This window comes from Hyperolius riggenbachi, chromosome 6, assembly GCF_040937935.1.
Source record: "Hyperolius riggenbachi isolate aHypRig1 chromosome 6, aHypRig1.pri, whole genome shotgun sequence".
Classification (NCBI taxonomy): Eukaryota; Metazoa; Chordata; class Amphibia; order Anura; family Hyperoliidae; genus Hyperolius; species Hyperolius riggenbachi.
Window position 1 is genome coordinate 382,057,994 of NC_090651.1, and position 16,654 is coordinate 382,074,647.

The 16,654-nt window shown below is 47.7% G+C and overlaps 1 protein-coding gene across 1 annotated transcript in view; it reads right to left on the reverse strand.

Annotated features, from left to right (window-relative positions):
• The window catches only part of LOC137522304 (phospholipase A2 inhibitor and Ly6/PLAUR domain-containing protein-like), a 34,635-nt gene extending 18,813 nt beyond the window's left edge, over nucleotides 1-15,822 (reverse strand). Inside the window, exons 1-3 of the mRNA XM_068242336.1 lie at nucleotides 15,740-15,822; nucleotides 13,986-14,126; nucleotides 8,501-8,644 (exon numbers count right to left, since the gene is read on the reverse strand). Coding sequence (XP_068098437.1) covers nucleotides 8,501-8,644; nucleotides 13,986-14,043 — 202 coding nt within the window. The 5' untranslated portion in view covers nucleotides 14,044-14,126; nucleotides 15,740-15,822. The remainder of the gene's footprint in view (nucleotides 1-8,500; nucleotides 8,645-13,985; nucleotides 14,127-15,739) is intronic.
• Between the last annotated feature and the right edge of the window lie 832 nt (nucleotides 15,823-16,654).

Here is a 16,654-nt window from a genome sequence, read left to right on the forward strand (position 1 = left end):
TACTGTTCCCAGCAGACACAGAACAGTACACAGAATGCTATATAGTGTGGCTGAACGAGCGGTGTACCACTATTCCCAGCAGACACAGAACAGTACACAGAATGCTATATAGTGTGGCTGAACGAGCGGTGTACTACTGTTCCCAGCAGACACAGAACAGTACACAGAATGCTATATAGTGTGGCTGAACGAGCGGTGTACTACTGTTCCCAGCAGACACAGAACAGTACACAGAATGCTATATAGTGTGGCTGAACGAGCGGTGTACTACTGTTCCCAGCAGACACAGAACAGTACACAGAATGCTATATAGTGTGGCTGAACGAGCGGTGTACTACTGTTCCCAGCAGACACAGAACAGTACACAGAATGCTATATAGTGTGGCTGAGCGAGGTACACAGTGGCAGTAAACAATGCTATATATAGTGTGGCTGAGCGAGCGGTGTACTACTGTTCCCAGCTGCGACACACAATGACTGGGGGGGACCCTGGCTAGCGTGGCTGGAGCGCGAACTACCCTGCCTGCCTACCCAAAGCTAAACCCACAGACAAATGGCGGAGATATGACGTGGTTCGGGTATTTATTTACCCGAACCACGTGACCGTTCGCCCAATCAGAGCGCGTTCGGGTCCGAACCACGTGACCCGTTCGGCCAATCACAGCGCTAGCCGAACGTTCGGGGAACGTTCGGCCATGCGCTCTTAGTTCGGCCATGTGGCCGAACGGTTTGGCCGAGCACCGTCAGGTGTTCGGCCGAACTCGAACATCACCCGAACAGGGTGATGTTCTGCAGAACCCGAACAGTGGCGAACACTGTTCGCCCAACACTAGCAGCCGGCACTTTGCCAGCCGCGTGTGCTGCCCAACCGCCGCCGCTCTGCGGCGATCCGCCGCAAGCAGCGGCGAAAGAGGGTCCCCCCAGCCGCCTGAGCCCTGCGCAGCCGGAACAAATAGTTCCGGCCAGCGCTAAGGGCTGGATCGGAGGCGGCGGACGTCAGGACGTCCATGACGTCACTCCGCTCGTCGCCATGGCGACAGGAGAAGCCAAACACGGAAGGCTGCTCATTGCGGCCTTCCGTGTTAATTTTGGCCGCCGGAGGCGATCAGAAGAACGCCTCCGGAGCGCCATCTAGTGGGCTTTCATGCAGCCAACTTTCAGTTGGCTGCATGAAATAGTTTTTTTTTTTATTTACAAAAAACCCTCATGCAGCCGCCCTGGCGATCTTAATAGAACGCCAGGGTGGTTAAATGCAGTAAATAACAGATCTTAGTGAAACAAAACCCGCCGACTTTAGCAGTTAATGGCAAAGGCCCCTTACATCCTAGAAACACCAAATTTGCAGGATATGTTAAAAATATAGTGGGAAAAAATATTATTTTCCTATTTTTAATTTTTTTTGTGTGTGTGCGCTGAGCAGGGGCGTTTCTAGGTTCCCGGGAGATCCGGGGCATCCCTGGGCCCCAAGAGGCAATGATTGTGGGCTTTGCTTTGCTGGGCACTTTGTTGTGCTGGGCTGGGGGCTTTGCTGGGGCCCTGGGGCTTTGCTGAGACCTGGGGGCTTTGCTTTGCTGGAGGCTTTGCTGAGGCCTGGGGGCTTTGATATGCTGGGCTGGGGGCTTTGTTATGCTGTGCTGGTGGGCTTTATTATACTGGACTGGGGGGATTTGTTATGCTGGGCTTCCTGCTCCGCCATCATTTCCACCACAGCCTGCACCTCACTCTCCACAATGGGCCAGGGGCGACAACCCGTCTCAACATGGGCGCAACGCACTGCTGTTTCGCCTCTGCTCCCTCCTCCACAACTCTACGGTCAGTGGCTGGCGGTGGACCAGTCCCAGACCTGCTGCTGCTGCCAGTGGCTCCTGCAATGGTGCTGCCTCTCCTGGTGGTGTCTCGCCCTCTACCTCTGCCAGTCATTGTGCAATATACAAATACAGTAAAAAAAAAAAAAAAGTAGAAGAGGGCGGGAAAGGGTGTAAACTTTAATAAAGACTGGGTTGGTGGTGACTTGGTGGTGACTGCTGGTGGTGGTGACTGGTGAGTGAGTGACAACAAAAAATGAAAGTTTTTATTTTTTATTTTTATGTAAATAGTAGTATTAAATAATAGTAGTAGTACTACTAACAGCAGTAGTGTAGTCTACAGTACTAACTAACTCGTGTGACGGACAGTGACAATTAAAGTCAGTCACACACGGTCAGACGCAATCAATAGGGTCGGGCAGATGACAGTCACAGGTCACAACGGATGCTGGCCTGTGATGTAACTATTATTTATTACACAGTACAGAAGCTAATAAACTCACAGACTAACAGCAGAAAAATTAACTGAATGGGTGGTAGTAGTAGTAGTAGTAGTAGTAGTAGTAGTAGTAGTAGTAGTAGTAGTAGTAGTAGTAGTAGTAGTAGTAGTAGTAGTAGTAGTAGTAGTAGTACGCAGGTAACTAATAAATCCCTAGTGTACTACACAATAACTAAGTAGTGCGGCAGACAGTTAGTGACAATTTACGTCGGTCACACGCGGTCAGACGTAATCAATCAATAGGGTCGGGCAGATGACTGTCACAGATAACAACGGATGTTTGCTGGCCTGTACACAGTCAGTAACTAACACAGTACTGAAGCGTTATTGCGGGCCGCAACGCGTACAAAAATACGCGTTGCCGCATTACGAACGCATAGATATGCGGCAACGCATATTTTTGTACGTGTTGCGGCCCGCAATAGCGCGCTAATTACAGTCAGGAATGCGGGAAAAGCTACGCGTGGCCTGTCCTGACAGGCCTGTCGGCAAAAACGAAACTAGCTGGCAGCGGGGGACCAGAGGATTAGTGAGTGGCTGCGAGGGCACAGGACTGCTGCAGGGGGCTGGTAGAAGCAGAACTAGCTGGCAGCGGGGGACCAGAGGATTAGTGAGTGGCTGCGAGGGCACAGGACTGCTGCAGGGGGCTGGTAGAAGCAGAACTAGCTGGCAGCGGGGGACCAGAGGATTAGTGAGTGGCTGCGAGGGCACAGGACTGCTGCAGGGGGCTGATAGAAGCAGAACTAGCTGGCAGCGGGGGACCAGAGGATTAGTGAGTGGCTGCGAGGGCACAGGACTGCTGCAGGGGGCTGGTAGAAGCAGAACTAGCTGGCAGCGGGGGACCAGAGGATTAGTGAGTGGCTGCGAGGGCACAGGACTGCTGCAGGGGGCTGGTAGAAGCAGAACTAGCTGGCAGCGGGGGACCAGAGGATTAGTGAGTGGCTGCGAGGGCACAGGACTGCTGCAGGGGGCTGGTAGAAGCAGAACTAGCTGGCAGCGGGGGACTAGAGGATTAGTGAGTGGCTGCGAGGGCACAGGACTGCTGCAGGGCGCTGGTAGAAGCAGAACTAGCTGGCAGCAGGGGACCAGAGGATTAGTGAGTGGCTGCGAGGGCACAGGACTGCTGCAGGGGGCTGGTAGAAGCAGAACTAGCTGGCAGCGGGGGACCAGAGGATTAGTGAGTAGCTGCGAGGGCACAGGACTGCTGCAGGGGGCTGGTAGAAGCAGAACTAGCTGGCAGCGGGGGACCAGAGGATTAGTGAGTAGCTGCGAGGGCACAGGACTGCTGCAGGGGGCTGGTAGAAGCAAAACTAGCTGGCAGCGGGGGACCAGAGGATTAGTGAGTGGCTGCGAGGGCACAGGACTGCTGCAGGGGGCTGGTAGAAGCAGAACTAGCTGGCAGCGGGGGACCAGAGGATTAGTGAGTAGCTGCGAGGGCACAGGACTGCTGCAGGGGGCTGGTAGAAGCAGAACTAGCTGGCAGCGGGGGACCAGAGGATTAGTGAGTGGCTGCGAGGGCACAGGACTGCTGCAGGGGGCTGATAGAAGCAGAACTAGCTGGCAGCGGGGGACCAGAGGATTAGTGAGCGGCTGTGAGGGCACAGGACTGCTGCAGGGGGCTGGTAGAAGCAGAACTAGCTGGCAGCGGGGGACCAGAGGATTAGTGAGCGGCTGTGAGGGCACAGGACTGCTGCAGGGGGCTGGTAGAAGCAGAACTAGCTGGCAGCGGGGGACCAGAGGATTAGTGAGTGGCTGCGAGGGCACAGGACTGCTGCAGGGGGCTGGTAGAAGCAGAACTAGCTGGCAGCGGGGGACCAGAGGATGAGTGAGTGGCTGCGTGGGCACAGGACTGCTGCAGGGGGCTGATAGAAGCAGAACTAGCTGGCAGCGAGGGACCAGAGGATTAGTGAGTGGCTGTGAGGGCACAGGACTGCTGCAGGGGGCTGGTAGAAGCAGAACTAGCTGGCAGCGGGGGACCAGAGGATTAGTGAGCGGCTGCGAGGGCACAGGACTGCTGCAGGGGGCTGGTAGAAGCAGAACTAGCTGGCAGCGGGGGACCAGAGGATTAGTGAGTGGCTGCGAGGGCACAGGACTGCTGCAGGGGGCTGGTAGAAGCCCCAGGTGAGTAAAACTAATTTTTTTTCCTGGCTTAGGCCCCGTTCACACTTGCGTTTTTGCAAAAAAACGGAACGGATGTCCGGATCCGTTCCGTGCGCATCCGGACTGGATCCGTTCTGTTTGCATCCGTTTTTTCATCAGTAGGTGATCCGGTTGATATCCGGATCCGTTTTTAAAGAGATACAGACTATATAAATTCTTGGGGTCTGGGAGCTCTGCAGAAGCCCTGGGATCATTGTTGGAGACAGCCTGACATGTGGAGACCATCCTTGGATATAGAGACTGCAGTTTGGACCATGGATCCAGTGTTTTTGTACTCATTTTACCTGGGAATTGTCTCCTTTTGGATTTTTACCTATTACTATGTGGGAAGAAGGCGTGCTCCTCGCAGGAGATGGTGGGTGCACCAGGCAGGTAGCTGCTGCACCTGTAGAATCAGGTCCTCAGGTGTGTAGGGTCTCACCTCTTCGTTCGACATGCTGCCAAATATCTCCAGCCACAAGTCACTGCTGCTCCACTCCTCAAACGCTGGGCCCATGAAAACGCATAGGAAGTGGGTAGAACGTCCAGATTTTTTAGAGCCAGTGTGTTGCCTCCTTTCCGTTTCTCATTGGTTTCAGCTGTGCGGATGGTGCAGTCAGGATCTGGTCCGGGTGCGGCGGCCCGGATCCGCCGTACGTGAAAAATAGAGCAAGTTGGAAAAGTGTCCGGAGTCCGGATCCGGTCCGGATCCGGTCCGCGAAGAACGGACGAGTATGTATGCATCCATAGACTATCATTGGATTGCCAAACGTCCGTTCCGTTTGTACAGTATACGTTCCGGATCCGGTCCGGAAAATCCTGACTGCTAACACAAATGTGAACCCAGCCTTAAGTGTCCCTTTAAAAACAGTTGGGTGTTTTCCTCACTTTGATGGGCATCCTCAGCTATGATGTGGGAGGAAGATACCTTGGTCTAGTCGAGGAGGCAGTCTATGTCCTTGTGGCTAATTGCGCAACGTGCAGTGTGCACTACTCGAATGGTGTTAGAAGGGCCAGTACTGGCAAATAGGCAAAGGGGGCTATTGCCCCAAGTCCTCTGACCTGTGCAGGGGCCCCCACACCACAGGACCCGGCCAAGTTACCCACTCCCATTGCTCCCCAGGGCCCCCTAACGTATAGCAGTGTTAATCACTCACCTGTCCCTGTGGGTGGCAGCTGCACCTTCTGTACACTCTTAGCCACGCTGACTGCCTCTTCTCTAAGTGGTGTGTTTACGTATACTACTCACCGGATAGAGAAGAGGCAGACAGCGTGGATGAAGGGTGCATGGATGGTGCAGCCATTGTGTGGGGTAATCACCATGGTGAGGTGGTTAATGGGCCCCTGCTTAAGTTTGCCCTAGAGCCCCAAGTCCCTTTAAACTGGCCCTGGGTGTAAGTACCGGTAAAATTACCATGCGCTGTCTCTGCAGTCTGCACCTTATTTTTGCCATTAGCAGATCAAATCTTACAGAACATTGACTTGGCTCACCTGCTTTTAGATCTATGTTGCTGCTCAGTTTAAAGCATTCAGAAGTTTGCCCTAGAGCCCCGGGTCCTTTTAAACTGGCCCTGGGTGTAAGTTCCGGTATAATTACCATGCGCTGTCTCTGCACCTTCATTTTTGGCATTAGCGGATCCAGTGGCGTACCTAGGGCATTTGACACCCGGTGCTGGGTATTATAAGACACCCCCCCCCCCCCCCCCAAAAAAAGTAAAGGGGCAAAAAATGGGTGGCGCTATGACAAAAAAAATGGGCGTGGCCATGACCGGGTGAGGGCGGAGCTAACTGTAATTTGACGTGAACCCGGGTGAGAGTGATATGGAGGCTGCCATATTTATTTCCTTTTAAACAATACTAGTTGCCCTGCTGATCTATTTGGCTGCAGTAGTGAACTGAATCACACCAGAAACAAGCATGCTTGTTCAGGGTCTGTGGTTGAAAGAATTAGAGGCAGAGGACCAGCACGGCAGCCAGGCAACTGGTATTGCTTAAAAGGAGATAAATATGGCAGCCTCAATATTATTCTCACCTCGGGTTCCCTTTAAAAGTGCAATGCAAAGACAGTGGACCCAAGTTTTGGTGACCCTTTCCCCAGAAAATTCACATAATTGTGCAGGTTTTCTGAAGAAAATACACGTAATGTGTGCAGATTTGCCCAGAGAATACGTTCAATCATGTCGGCAGATTTGCCCAGAAAATACATGCAATCATGTCTGCAGATTAGCCCAGAGAATACGTTCAATCATGTCGGCAGATTTGCCCAGAAAATACATGCAATCATGTCGGCAGATTTGCCCAGAAAATACATGCAATCATGTCTGCAGATTTGCCCAGAAAATACATGCAATCATGTCGGCAGATTTGCCCAGAAAATACATGCAATCATGTCGGCAGATTTGCCCAGAAAATACATGCAATCATGTCGGCAGATTTGCCCAGAAAATACATGCAATCATGTCTGCAGATTTGCCCAGAGAATACGTTCAATCATGTCGGCAGATTTGCCCAGAAAATACATGCAATCATGTCGGCAGATTTGCCCAGAAAATACATGCAATCATGTCGGCAGATTTGCCCAGAAAATACATGCAATCATGTCTGCAGATTTGCCCAGAGAATACGTTCAATCATGTCGGCAGATTTGCCCAGAAAATACATGCAATCATGTCGGCAGATTTGCCCAGAAAATACATGCAATCATGTCGGCAGATTTGCCCAGAAAATACATGCAATCATGTCGGCAGATTTGCCCAGAAAATACATGCAATCATGTCGGCAGATTTGCCCAGAAAATACATGCAATCATGTCGGCAGATTTGCCCAGAAAATACATGCAATCATGTAGCAGATTTGACCAGAAAATACATGCAATCGTGTGGCAGACCTGTCCACAAAACACTTCAATCGTCAATAGTTGCCCCCAGTATAGCTAGTATAGTTGCCCCCTGTATAGCTAGTATATTTGCCCCCTGTATAGCTAGTATATTTGCCCCCTGTATAGCTGCCCCCAGTATAGCTAGTATAGCTGCCCCCAGTATAGCTAGTATATCTGCCCCCAGTATAGCTGCCCCCAGTATAGCTAGTATAGCTGCCCCCAGTATAGCTCCCCCCAGTATAGCTAGTATAGCTGCCCCCAGTATAGCTGCCCCCCAGTATAGCTGCCCCCCAGTATAACTAGTTTAGCTGCCCCCAGTATAGCTAGTTTAGTTGCCCCCAGTATAGCTAGTATAGCTGCCCCCAGTATAGCTGCCCCCCAGTATAGCTGCCCCCAGTATAGCTAGTTTAGTTGCCCCCAGTATAGCTAGTTTAGTTGCCCCCAGTATAGCCAGTACAGTTGCCCCCAGAATAGCTAGTATAGCTGCCCCCAGAATAGCTAGTATAATTGCCCCCAGAATAGCTAGTATAATTGCCCCCAGTATAGCTAGTTTAGTTGCCCCCAGTGTGAGGAAAGCCTGGAAGGAGGGGTGGCGGGGAGGGGGGCCGGACCCCCCACCTCCCTCACCTGGGTCCCCTCCTTCTGGCGCTTCCCCCTCCTAATTAGCAGCAGCGGGCAGGAGTGGCGAAGAAGACTCACTCACCTGCTCCTGGCGATAGCGGTGGCGCATAGCGTCATCCTCACGCGACGCTGGTCTCCGACTTCTCTGTTGCTCACTGTGCTTCCGCCAATCAGGAAGCACAGTGAGCGGTGGAGAAGGCGGAGACCAGCGTCACGTGACGATGACGCTATTTGCCATCGCCTGGAACGCAGGAAGGAGGTGAGTAAGTCCTCCTGCCCGCTGCTGCCCGCTGCTGCCAATTAGGAGGGGGAAGCGCCAGAAGGAGGGGACCCAGGTGAGGGAGGTGGGGGGTCCGGCCCCCCTCCCCGCCGCTTTCCCCGCCACCCCTCCTTTCCGTGCTGCTTCCCCCTCCTGTCCTGCACATTACACAGGCCTCTGTGGGAGGCCTGATGACACCCCCTGGGGCGCCCGACACCCGGTGCGGGGCGCCCCCTGCCGCCCTATGGTAGGGACGCTACTGAGCGGATCAAACCTTACGTAACATTGACTTGGCTCACCTGGTTTTAGATCCGTGTTGCTGCTCACTGTAAAGCATTCAGAAGTTTCTAGAGATCTTGGAGGAGTTAACAGGGTCAAATTTCGGTTCTCTTTGCAGATGTTCTCACTGGCACAACCACTGCTGATACTACTTAGTAGGGTCCCTGTAATGAGGAGATAAAACAAGAGAACAAAACCTTAAATATCTTTTAACAATTCATCAGAGCCCCTCTACAGTGATGTTGGTAATCTGTTAATTACAATTATGCTAAATTTTGCATATATTTTTGCAATTATGGCCATATATAATTACAATTTGGACATTCAACTGATTTTGTGTAATCCATTTGTATTTACATGTAATGTTTGCAATAATTTTGTGCCAAATTTAGTGGTTAATAGCAAAGCTCCCACACATGTTATTGTCACCAAAATTGCTACGTTTGTTAAGAAGAAGAGTGGGAACAAGGCAAAAAAATTTTTTTTTCAAAAATATCTTGTGGTGTTTAAGAAAATTCATTTAAAAAATGCAAAGAAAAAATTGTTAAACTCAGAAAAATTGCGGTTTAAAAAACATTTTCCTTTGCATTTTTTTTCTTGTTCCCACCCTTCTGCTTAAAGTGGATATGAGATTAACTTTTACTCATTGCAAATTGTGTTCCTTTCCTATTGTTTATAGGGCATTCCTCAAGCCAAGTACTTTTTTTGTTTTTGTTTTAATACTCTAATTCCCTATAAACTAGACAAGCCACACCCACAGCTTTTCAGATAGCCTTGGCACTTTCAGACAGTAGCAAGGGCTCATGGGAGCTCAGTCTGGGCAGGAGGAGGGGGAGGTATTACTAGCCAGAGATTTCAGAGGCAGAGGGGAAGAGGGAGGAGGAGGGGGGATTAAGTTTTCACAGGCTGAGTGCTGAAGATACAGATAAGCCTGCCTGTGTGTAATGTTTACAAACAACATGGCTGCTGTCATTGTATGACAGGAAGAAATAATCATATTCTGTTGAAGCTGTTTGCAGCTAGATGTGCTGTGTAAACTATCTAAACTTTAGATAAGATATATAGACAAGTTACTTGTTATAGTTAGTTTTTCATCTCGAATCCGCTTTAACATGCATAGCAATGTTGGGGATGATGGCATGTATGGGGTCTTTACTATTAAGCATTAAAAACAGCATGAAATTACACAAAAGTTACGCAAAATTGCAAAATTACGGTTCCTTACTACATTTACTAATGAAATCAATTACAATTTTACCCAAAATTTTGCATAACGATTTTGCATTGTAATTGGGAATTACGATGCACAATTACAGTTAACAAAACATTGGAAAAAAATATATTATTCCGCAAAATTCAAATAACACTTATTTTCGATGGGATTTTAGCTCAAAAATCGAACTTAACATTATTTTTGCATAAATAAATGTGAAACGAATATTGGCATATTCATTCATCACTGGAGGTGACAGAGACATGTCCATAGATTTGGCCCATGTAATGCACCTCCATTACTGTGCACCCATGGATCCTATGGATCTAAGTGAACTCCACTGGCCTAATCTCCACGCTCCCCTCCAGTGACTAAGCATTACCTTGTACTCATACTGTGCTGTGTGATCTCCATGCTCCCCTCCAGTGACTAAGCATTACCTTGTACTCATACTGTGCTGTGTGATCTCCATGCTCCATCCAGTGACTGACTAAGCATTACCCTGTACTCATACTGTGCTGTGTGATCTCCATGCTCCCCTCCAGTGACTAAGCATTACCCTGTACTCATACTGTGCTGTGTGATCTCCATGCTCCCATCCAGTGACTAAGCATTACCTTGTACTCATACTGTGCTGTGTGATCTCCATGCTCCCCTCCAGTGACTAAGCATTACCTTGTACTCATACTGTGCTGTGTGATCTCCATGCCCCACGCAGTGACTAAGCATTACCTTGTACTCATACTGTACTGTGTGATCTCCATGCTCCCATCCAGTGACTAAGCATTACCTTGTACTCATGCTGTGCTGCGTGATCTATTTTGCATGTATTCCTGTATTGTCATATTGCTGTGTGCCACCCCTAAATATTGTCTGTAACCTAAACTAATGTCCAGCGCTGCGTAATATGTTGGTGCTTTATAAATACAATAAATAAATAAATAAATTCCCCATCATGTGACTCCACCCCCTGCATTGGCATAGCATTCCACAGCATGTGACTCCGCCCCCTGCATTGGCATAGCATTCCACATCGTGTGACTCCACCCCCTGTATTGGCATAGTATTCCACAGCGTTTGACTCCACCCCCTGCATTGGCATAGCATTCCACAGTGTGTGACTCCACCCCTTGCATTGGCATAGCTTTCCACAGCATGCTGAAGTCCAGCCTCTCCCACGTGTCTTGACGTGGGCTGGGAGGGCAGCGTTGGAAGTCCAGCCACACAGGCTGCAACTCTTGCCCTATGCTGCATGGTTTACAGCTCTTCTTTCTGCTCCAGCCTGCCCCAGTCTTCTTTCCTGTGTGGTGGATGGGAGAAACACAGCAGCTGAGGCTACTTCAGACAGTCTAGAAAGAACACTGGGCCAATCACGGCCACCCACTGCTCCATTTGGTAACTAGTGCCGTGGACAGGACCATGGCTCCCTCATTGGGACCTATCACTGCATTTGCTCATTAGCAGTGACCTATCAGATGTCAGTGGGCATTGGTGTTTTGTTGTTTAGGGAATGACACTCACTGCCCTGTAATAGGCCACTTCTACTGAGTGAGTGCAAGGACTAGCCCCATGACAGAGCCGTGGTCCCGCCTGCGAGACCATCGGCACCAGTTAACAAATGCGTGTCCAATGTTAGCACGGTCTGCTGCAGTATGTAGGTACTTGTTGGGGGACACTTGGGACACCTTGTGCCAGTACTAATAGTATTATGTGCACCATAAGATGCATAGGCTTTTCCCCCTACATTTGTTGAAGAAAATTGTGCCTTAGGGTCTAAAAAATAAGGCAGTCATGCTACTATCTGTCCCTCAGAGGTGCTCACAGTCAACCCCTACCACAGTCCATCATAGTCTAGGGCCAACCTAGGGGTAAGCCAATTAACGTACCTGTATGTTTTTTTGGGAGGATACTGGATTGCCCGGAGGAAACCCATGCAAACATGGGTGCTATCCACTACGCCACCATGCTGCCCATGTATGTATGGGGGCTTTGCAATCAGCCACAACCACAGACATTGGCTCCATAGACTTTAATGTGAATGTGGAAAAAAGGCACATTTTGGCCGTAATTGCACAGAATTTTTGCCAAGCATATTTGCTGTACAATTTAGGAAATTTACCTGCTCATCCCTACTGATTACAGTAGTTTGCGTTTATTGAGATGAACACAGTGGATGAGGCTCTTTTTGAACACAAAAAAAAGTTGAACACAAAACACAAAAACTTCTGAACTGCTAATAACTTCATTAATCTTCATATGAGGAGGAGTATGGAGAATAGACTACTGATGATTTATTGGTGGAATGTAGTAGACAGTAATAAACAGTAGCAGAGACAAGCATGGGTATTAGAGCATTGAAAAAATTAGTAATGCAATCATTAATCAGATTTTACTTCATCTACAGATCAGACCTTCATCTGCAGATCTGAAGATCCATCCTGGTGGATCTGATCTGCAGATGAATGTCCGTTAAACAAGGTGTGTATGAGATCTGCAGATATCATAGACTATGAATGCATTTTGCAGGAATTGATCTTTTGCAGATACTGATCTTTTGCATGTGTACAGCATCTGTGTGTGCAGCATCTTGCAAAGATTTCTATCTGATGAGGAGTTCAGCTCCATAGAATAGACTGTGTAGGTGTGGCTCTCATACTACATGGAAGGGGGTAAGATCTCTGTCTGATGGGGAGTGCAGCTCCATAGAATAGACTGTGTAGGTGTGGCTCTCATACTACATGGAGGGGGGTAAGATTTCTGTCTGATGGGGAGTGCAGCTCCATAGAATAGACTGTGTAGGTGTGGCTCTCATACTACGTGGAAGGGGGTAAGATTTCTGTGTGATGGGGAGTGCAGCTCCATAGAATAGACTGTGTAGGTGTGGCTCTCATACTACATGGAAGGGGGTAAGATTTCTGTCTGATGGGGAGTGCAGCTCCATAGAATAGACTGTGTAGGTGTGGCTCTCATACTACGTGGAAGGGGGTAAGATTTCTGTGTGATGGGGAGTGCAGCTCCATAGAATAGACTGTGTAGGTATGGCTCTCATACTACATGGAAGGGGGTAAGATTTCTGTCTGATGGGGAGTGCAGCTCCATAGAATAGACTGTGTAGGTGTGGCTCTCATACTACATGGAAGGGGGTAAGATTTCTGTCTGATGGGGAGTGCAGCTCCATAGAATAGACTGTGTAGGTGTGGCTCTGATACTACATGGAAGGGGGTAAGATTTCTGTCTGATGGGGAGTTCAGCTCCATAGAATAGACTGTGTAGGTATGGCTCTCATACTACATGGAAGGGGGTAAGATTTCTGTCTGATGGGGAGTGCAGCTCCATAGAATAGACTGTGTAGGTGTGGCTCTCATACTACATGGAAGGGGGTAAGATTTCTGTCTGATGGGGAGTGCAGCTCCATAGAATAGACTGTGTAGGTGTGGCTCTGATACTACATGGAAGGGGGTAAGATTTCTGTCTGATGGGGAGTTCAGCTCCATAGAATAGACTGTGTAGGTATGGCTCTCATACTACATGGAAGGGGGTAAACTTGGTCTGTGATCTTTCATTTTCCAAAGACTTTTATCTCAGGTCTATACTGTACTTAGCTTAAGTTTGCTTAAAGTTATTTTAAGTACTCTGAGGTTTAAGACTACATTAAAGAGAGTCTGAAGCGAGAATAAATCTCGCTTCAGACCTCATAGATAGCAGGGGCATGTGTGCCCCTGCTAAACCGCCACTATCTCACGGCTTAACGGGGGTCCCTGATCCCCCAAATCTCCTCCGTACAGCCGGGGAGCGCTTCCTGGTTGGGGCAGGGATAACCGCCACAGCCCTGCCCCACGCGCGTCTGTCAGCGCGTATCTCCGCCTCTCCCCCGCCCCTCTCAGTCTTCCTTCACTGAGAGGGGCGGGGGAGAGGCGGCGATGCGCCGCTGATAGACGCGACTGGAGGCAGGGCTGCAGCCATTAGCCCTGCCTCCAGGAGCGACCAAGTCTGCGACCAAGTGTTGCAATGGGGGGTTTGGGGGTGAAGGGATCCCCGTTTAGCCGCAGGATAGCGGCGGTTTAGCAGGGGCACACATGCCCCTGCTAACTATGAGCTCTGAAGCAAGATTTATTCTCGCTTCAGAGTCTCTTTAAATTCCAGTGATTTCTAAAACATGGAAATGAATGCTTTTATGAAAATTTGGGAGCAACAAAGAGGTAATTTTTTTCTTCTACATAATGTACCTGACGTTCCTGATTAACGTGTTCGACATACAGGACTTCACCACAGTTGGATTGTCTCTCACTCACCCATCATGACCATCTTTTGATACTTCAGGCAGTATTTCTCCTCTCCAGTACAGGCCATCGAGTTCTGGGCTTCACAATCACCCTCTTCACTATAACAGGCTGGGCAAAAAACTCCGTTCTTCGTTTTGTTTTCCGCTTGCACTTAATATGAAAAATTGAAGAAATTAGGCAGTTTTATACATTTTTTTTTCTTTCAAAAGGGTCAATGTATATATAGTAAACTTGTATTAACTACTTACTGCACCAGGTGCAGTATAATCATATCCTGGGAAAATTCATTTGAAATCCCAGGGGCTTGAAAGTAAGTCAATTAAAAGTGGGGAAATGAATGATTTGTTTTTGTTTTTATATAGAAAAAAAATTACATAAAAAAAATAATACATAAATAGATGCCTTAGGGACTGAACTTTTTTAATAATTATTTCAAGGGGTATATTACTGTTGTTTTTTTTTTAATTTATATGAGTAAATAGTGATGGATGCAAAACTGAAAAAATGCACCTTTATTTCCAAATAAAATATTGACGCTATTCATTGTACTAGGGAAAAATTTTAAATGGTGCAATAACTGGGACAAATGGGCAAATAAAATGTGTGGGCTTTATCCACAGTAGAACGTTTTATTTTAACACTATAATGGCCAAAAAGGGAGAAATAATGAATTCCATTTTTTTCTTTTTTTTACAATTAAAATGTGTTTAGAATAAAATAATTCTTAGCATACTGTACCTCCTAAAAAAACCTAATTGGTGGCGAAAAAAACATGATAAAGATCATGTCGCTGTGATTAGTTGTGATTAAGTTATTGGCGAAAGAAAGGGAGGAGCGCTGACAGGTGAAAATTTCTCTGGTCCTAAAGGGGAAAAACCCCTCAGTGGTCAAGTGGTTTAAATTTCCTTTGACGTTAAACTTTTTACCCACCTTACTACCATCTAATGTCGATGGGCGGTCGCAAGGTGGCTCCCCTAGGACCGCCTAACGCCGATTGGCGTCATGTCCTGGGGGAGGCTATTAGCAGAGAACGCTGCGCATAGTTCCCTGCCAGGTGACGCGGTGGCGCTAGGAGGGAGAGGTTTTTTCTTTTCATTGTACAGCACTGCGATCTCCTGCAGCGCTGTACGGGGGAGTGCTCTGTCACTGAGCTGTCCCCTCAAGTGGCTCTGAAGATGATCGCCTCTCATAGGCTGATGCCAATGAGAGCCGATTATGCTGATTGGTTCTCAGGAAGAGGGAGGGTGGAAAGGGAAATCAATAGAAAATTTGCAAATTTTAATAACAAATAATAAGAATAAAATGTATTTTAAAAAAATGTTGCAGCAGCAATCAGATGCAAGAAAAGGAAAGAAAATGTATTTGTGTGCTAAGTTGTAAGGCTCTGCAGTGAGCAGTTACAGCTGCAGAGCAATGAATTGTAAAAAAAATCACCTGGTCACTGGGGGGGAGGGTTAAGCCTGTGGTCCTTAACTGGTTAAGTTCATGTGTAGATTTAACCCCTTTTCATTCTTTCCTTGTATACTGTAGTGCCGCACACTTTTCTGCCTCCCCCAGCTTGCCACCCCTATATGCAGAGTAGCACGGGGAGTGTTTTGATGTATACCTATTCCGGGCACTGAATCAGGTCTCTTCTTCCATGCTGTAACAGTTAAAAATCAGTAATGATTGTACATTAAAGTAAACAAAACCACATTGTATTGCATCCCCTCTCAAAAGTCTAAGCAGAATAACATAGGGCCTAATATTAAAGCAGGCCCTACAAGTGTCTGTGGCAATTCTGAGAAAGGTTTTCTGTCAGGTAATCCTGTCATGAGGTAATTTCAGTTTTCCCCTTCTGAGATAAAGTTCGTTCTGATTGGCTGGGGCTTGGTGCAGTAAGTGAGTGTGGCAGACGTGTGTCAGTCAGGTTTGACAGCCCTGATTGGTCGGCTGTCAGGTAGGTATTCTCTGCAGGTGTTGCTAGGGTCAGCAACCAATCAGGGCTAAGTTAACACTATATAAAGATATATATATCCAGCATTAGCTGCCTGTCACCTCTGTGGCTACATGGAGAGCTCTCCCCCCCACCCCGCCTTTTTTCGTCAAGACGGCGTGTTTAATCTTTATTGGGAGATCTGTTGGGGTCTTTGGTTACCTGATGAAACATATCTGGACTATGGTATTTCATAATCTTTTACTTATGAACTATTTTGGTTTATAAAGTTTTTTAGTTAGTGACCTCAATTATTTATTAAAGTTTGTAATTATTCCAAATAAACATGGCCACGGACTATATATGCCAATCTGGAGTGTCTTTGTGTTTATTTAATAGATAAGGTATGTAGCAATGTAATTTCAGTATTGCCTACAGTCCCATTGAAGAATGTATATCTAACTGCATTTATTTATATTCAATGTTATTTTTACTATACATTTCTATCTTTATTCTTATTTATCTCTTTTCACTTATGTATAACATTGATCTACATTGTCATATGTGTATATGACACATATTACAGAATGTTTGATCTTCTTCTTTAAAGAAACTTTACAAAATCCCTTACAAACGTTGACCACTAGAGGGAGCCCCAAACACACACAAGGCCCCCTAGCATACACCGATGCATACCATAGCTCAGGCTTTCTCAACCAGGGTTTCCTGTAACCCCAGGGTTCCTCGAGTACTCTGCAAGGGT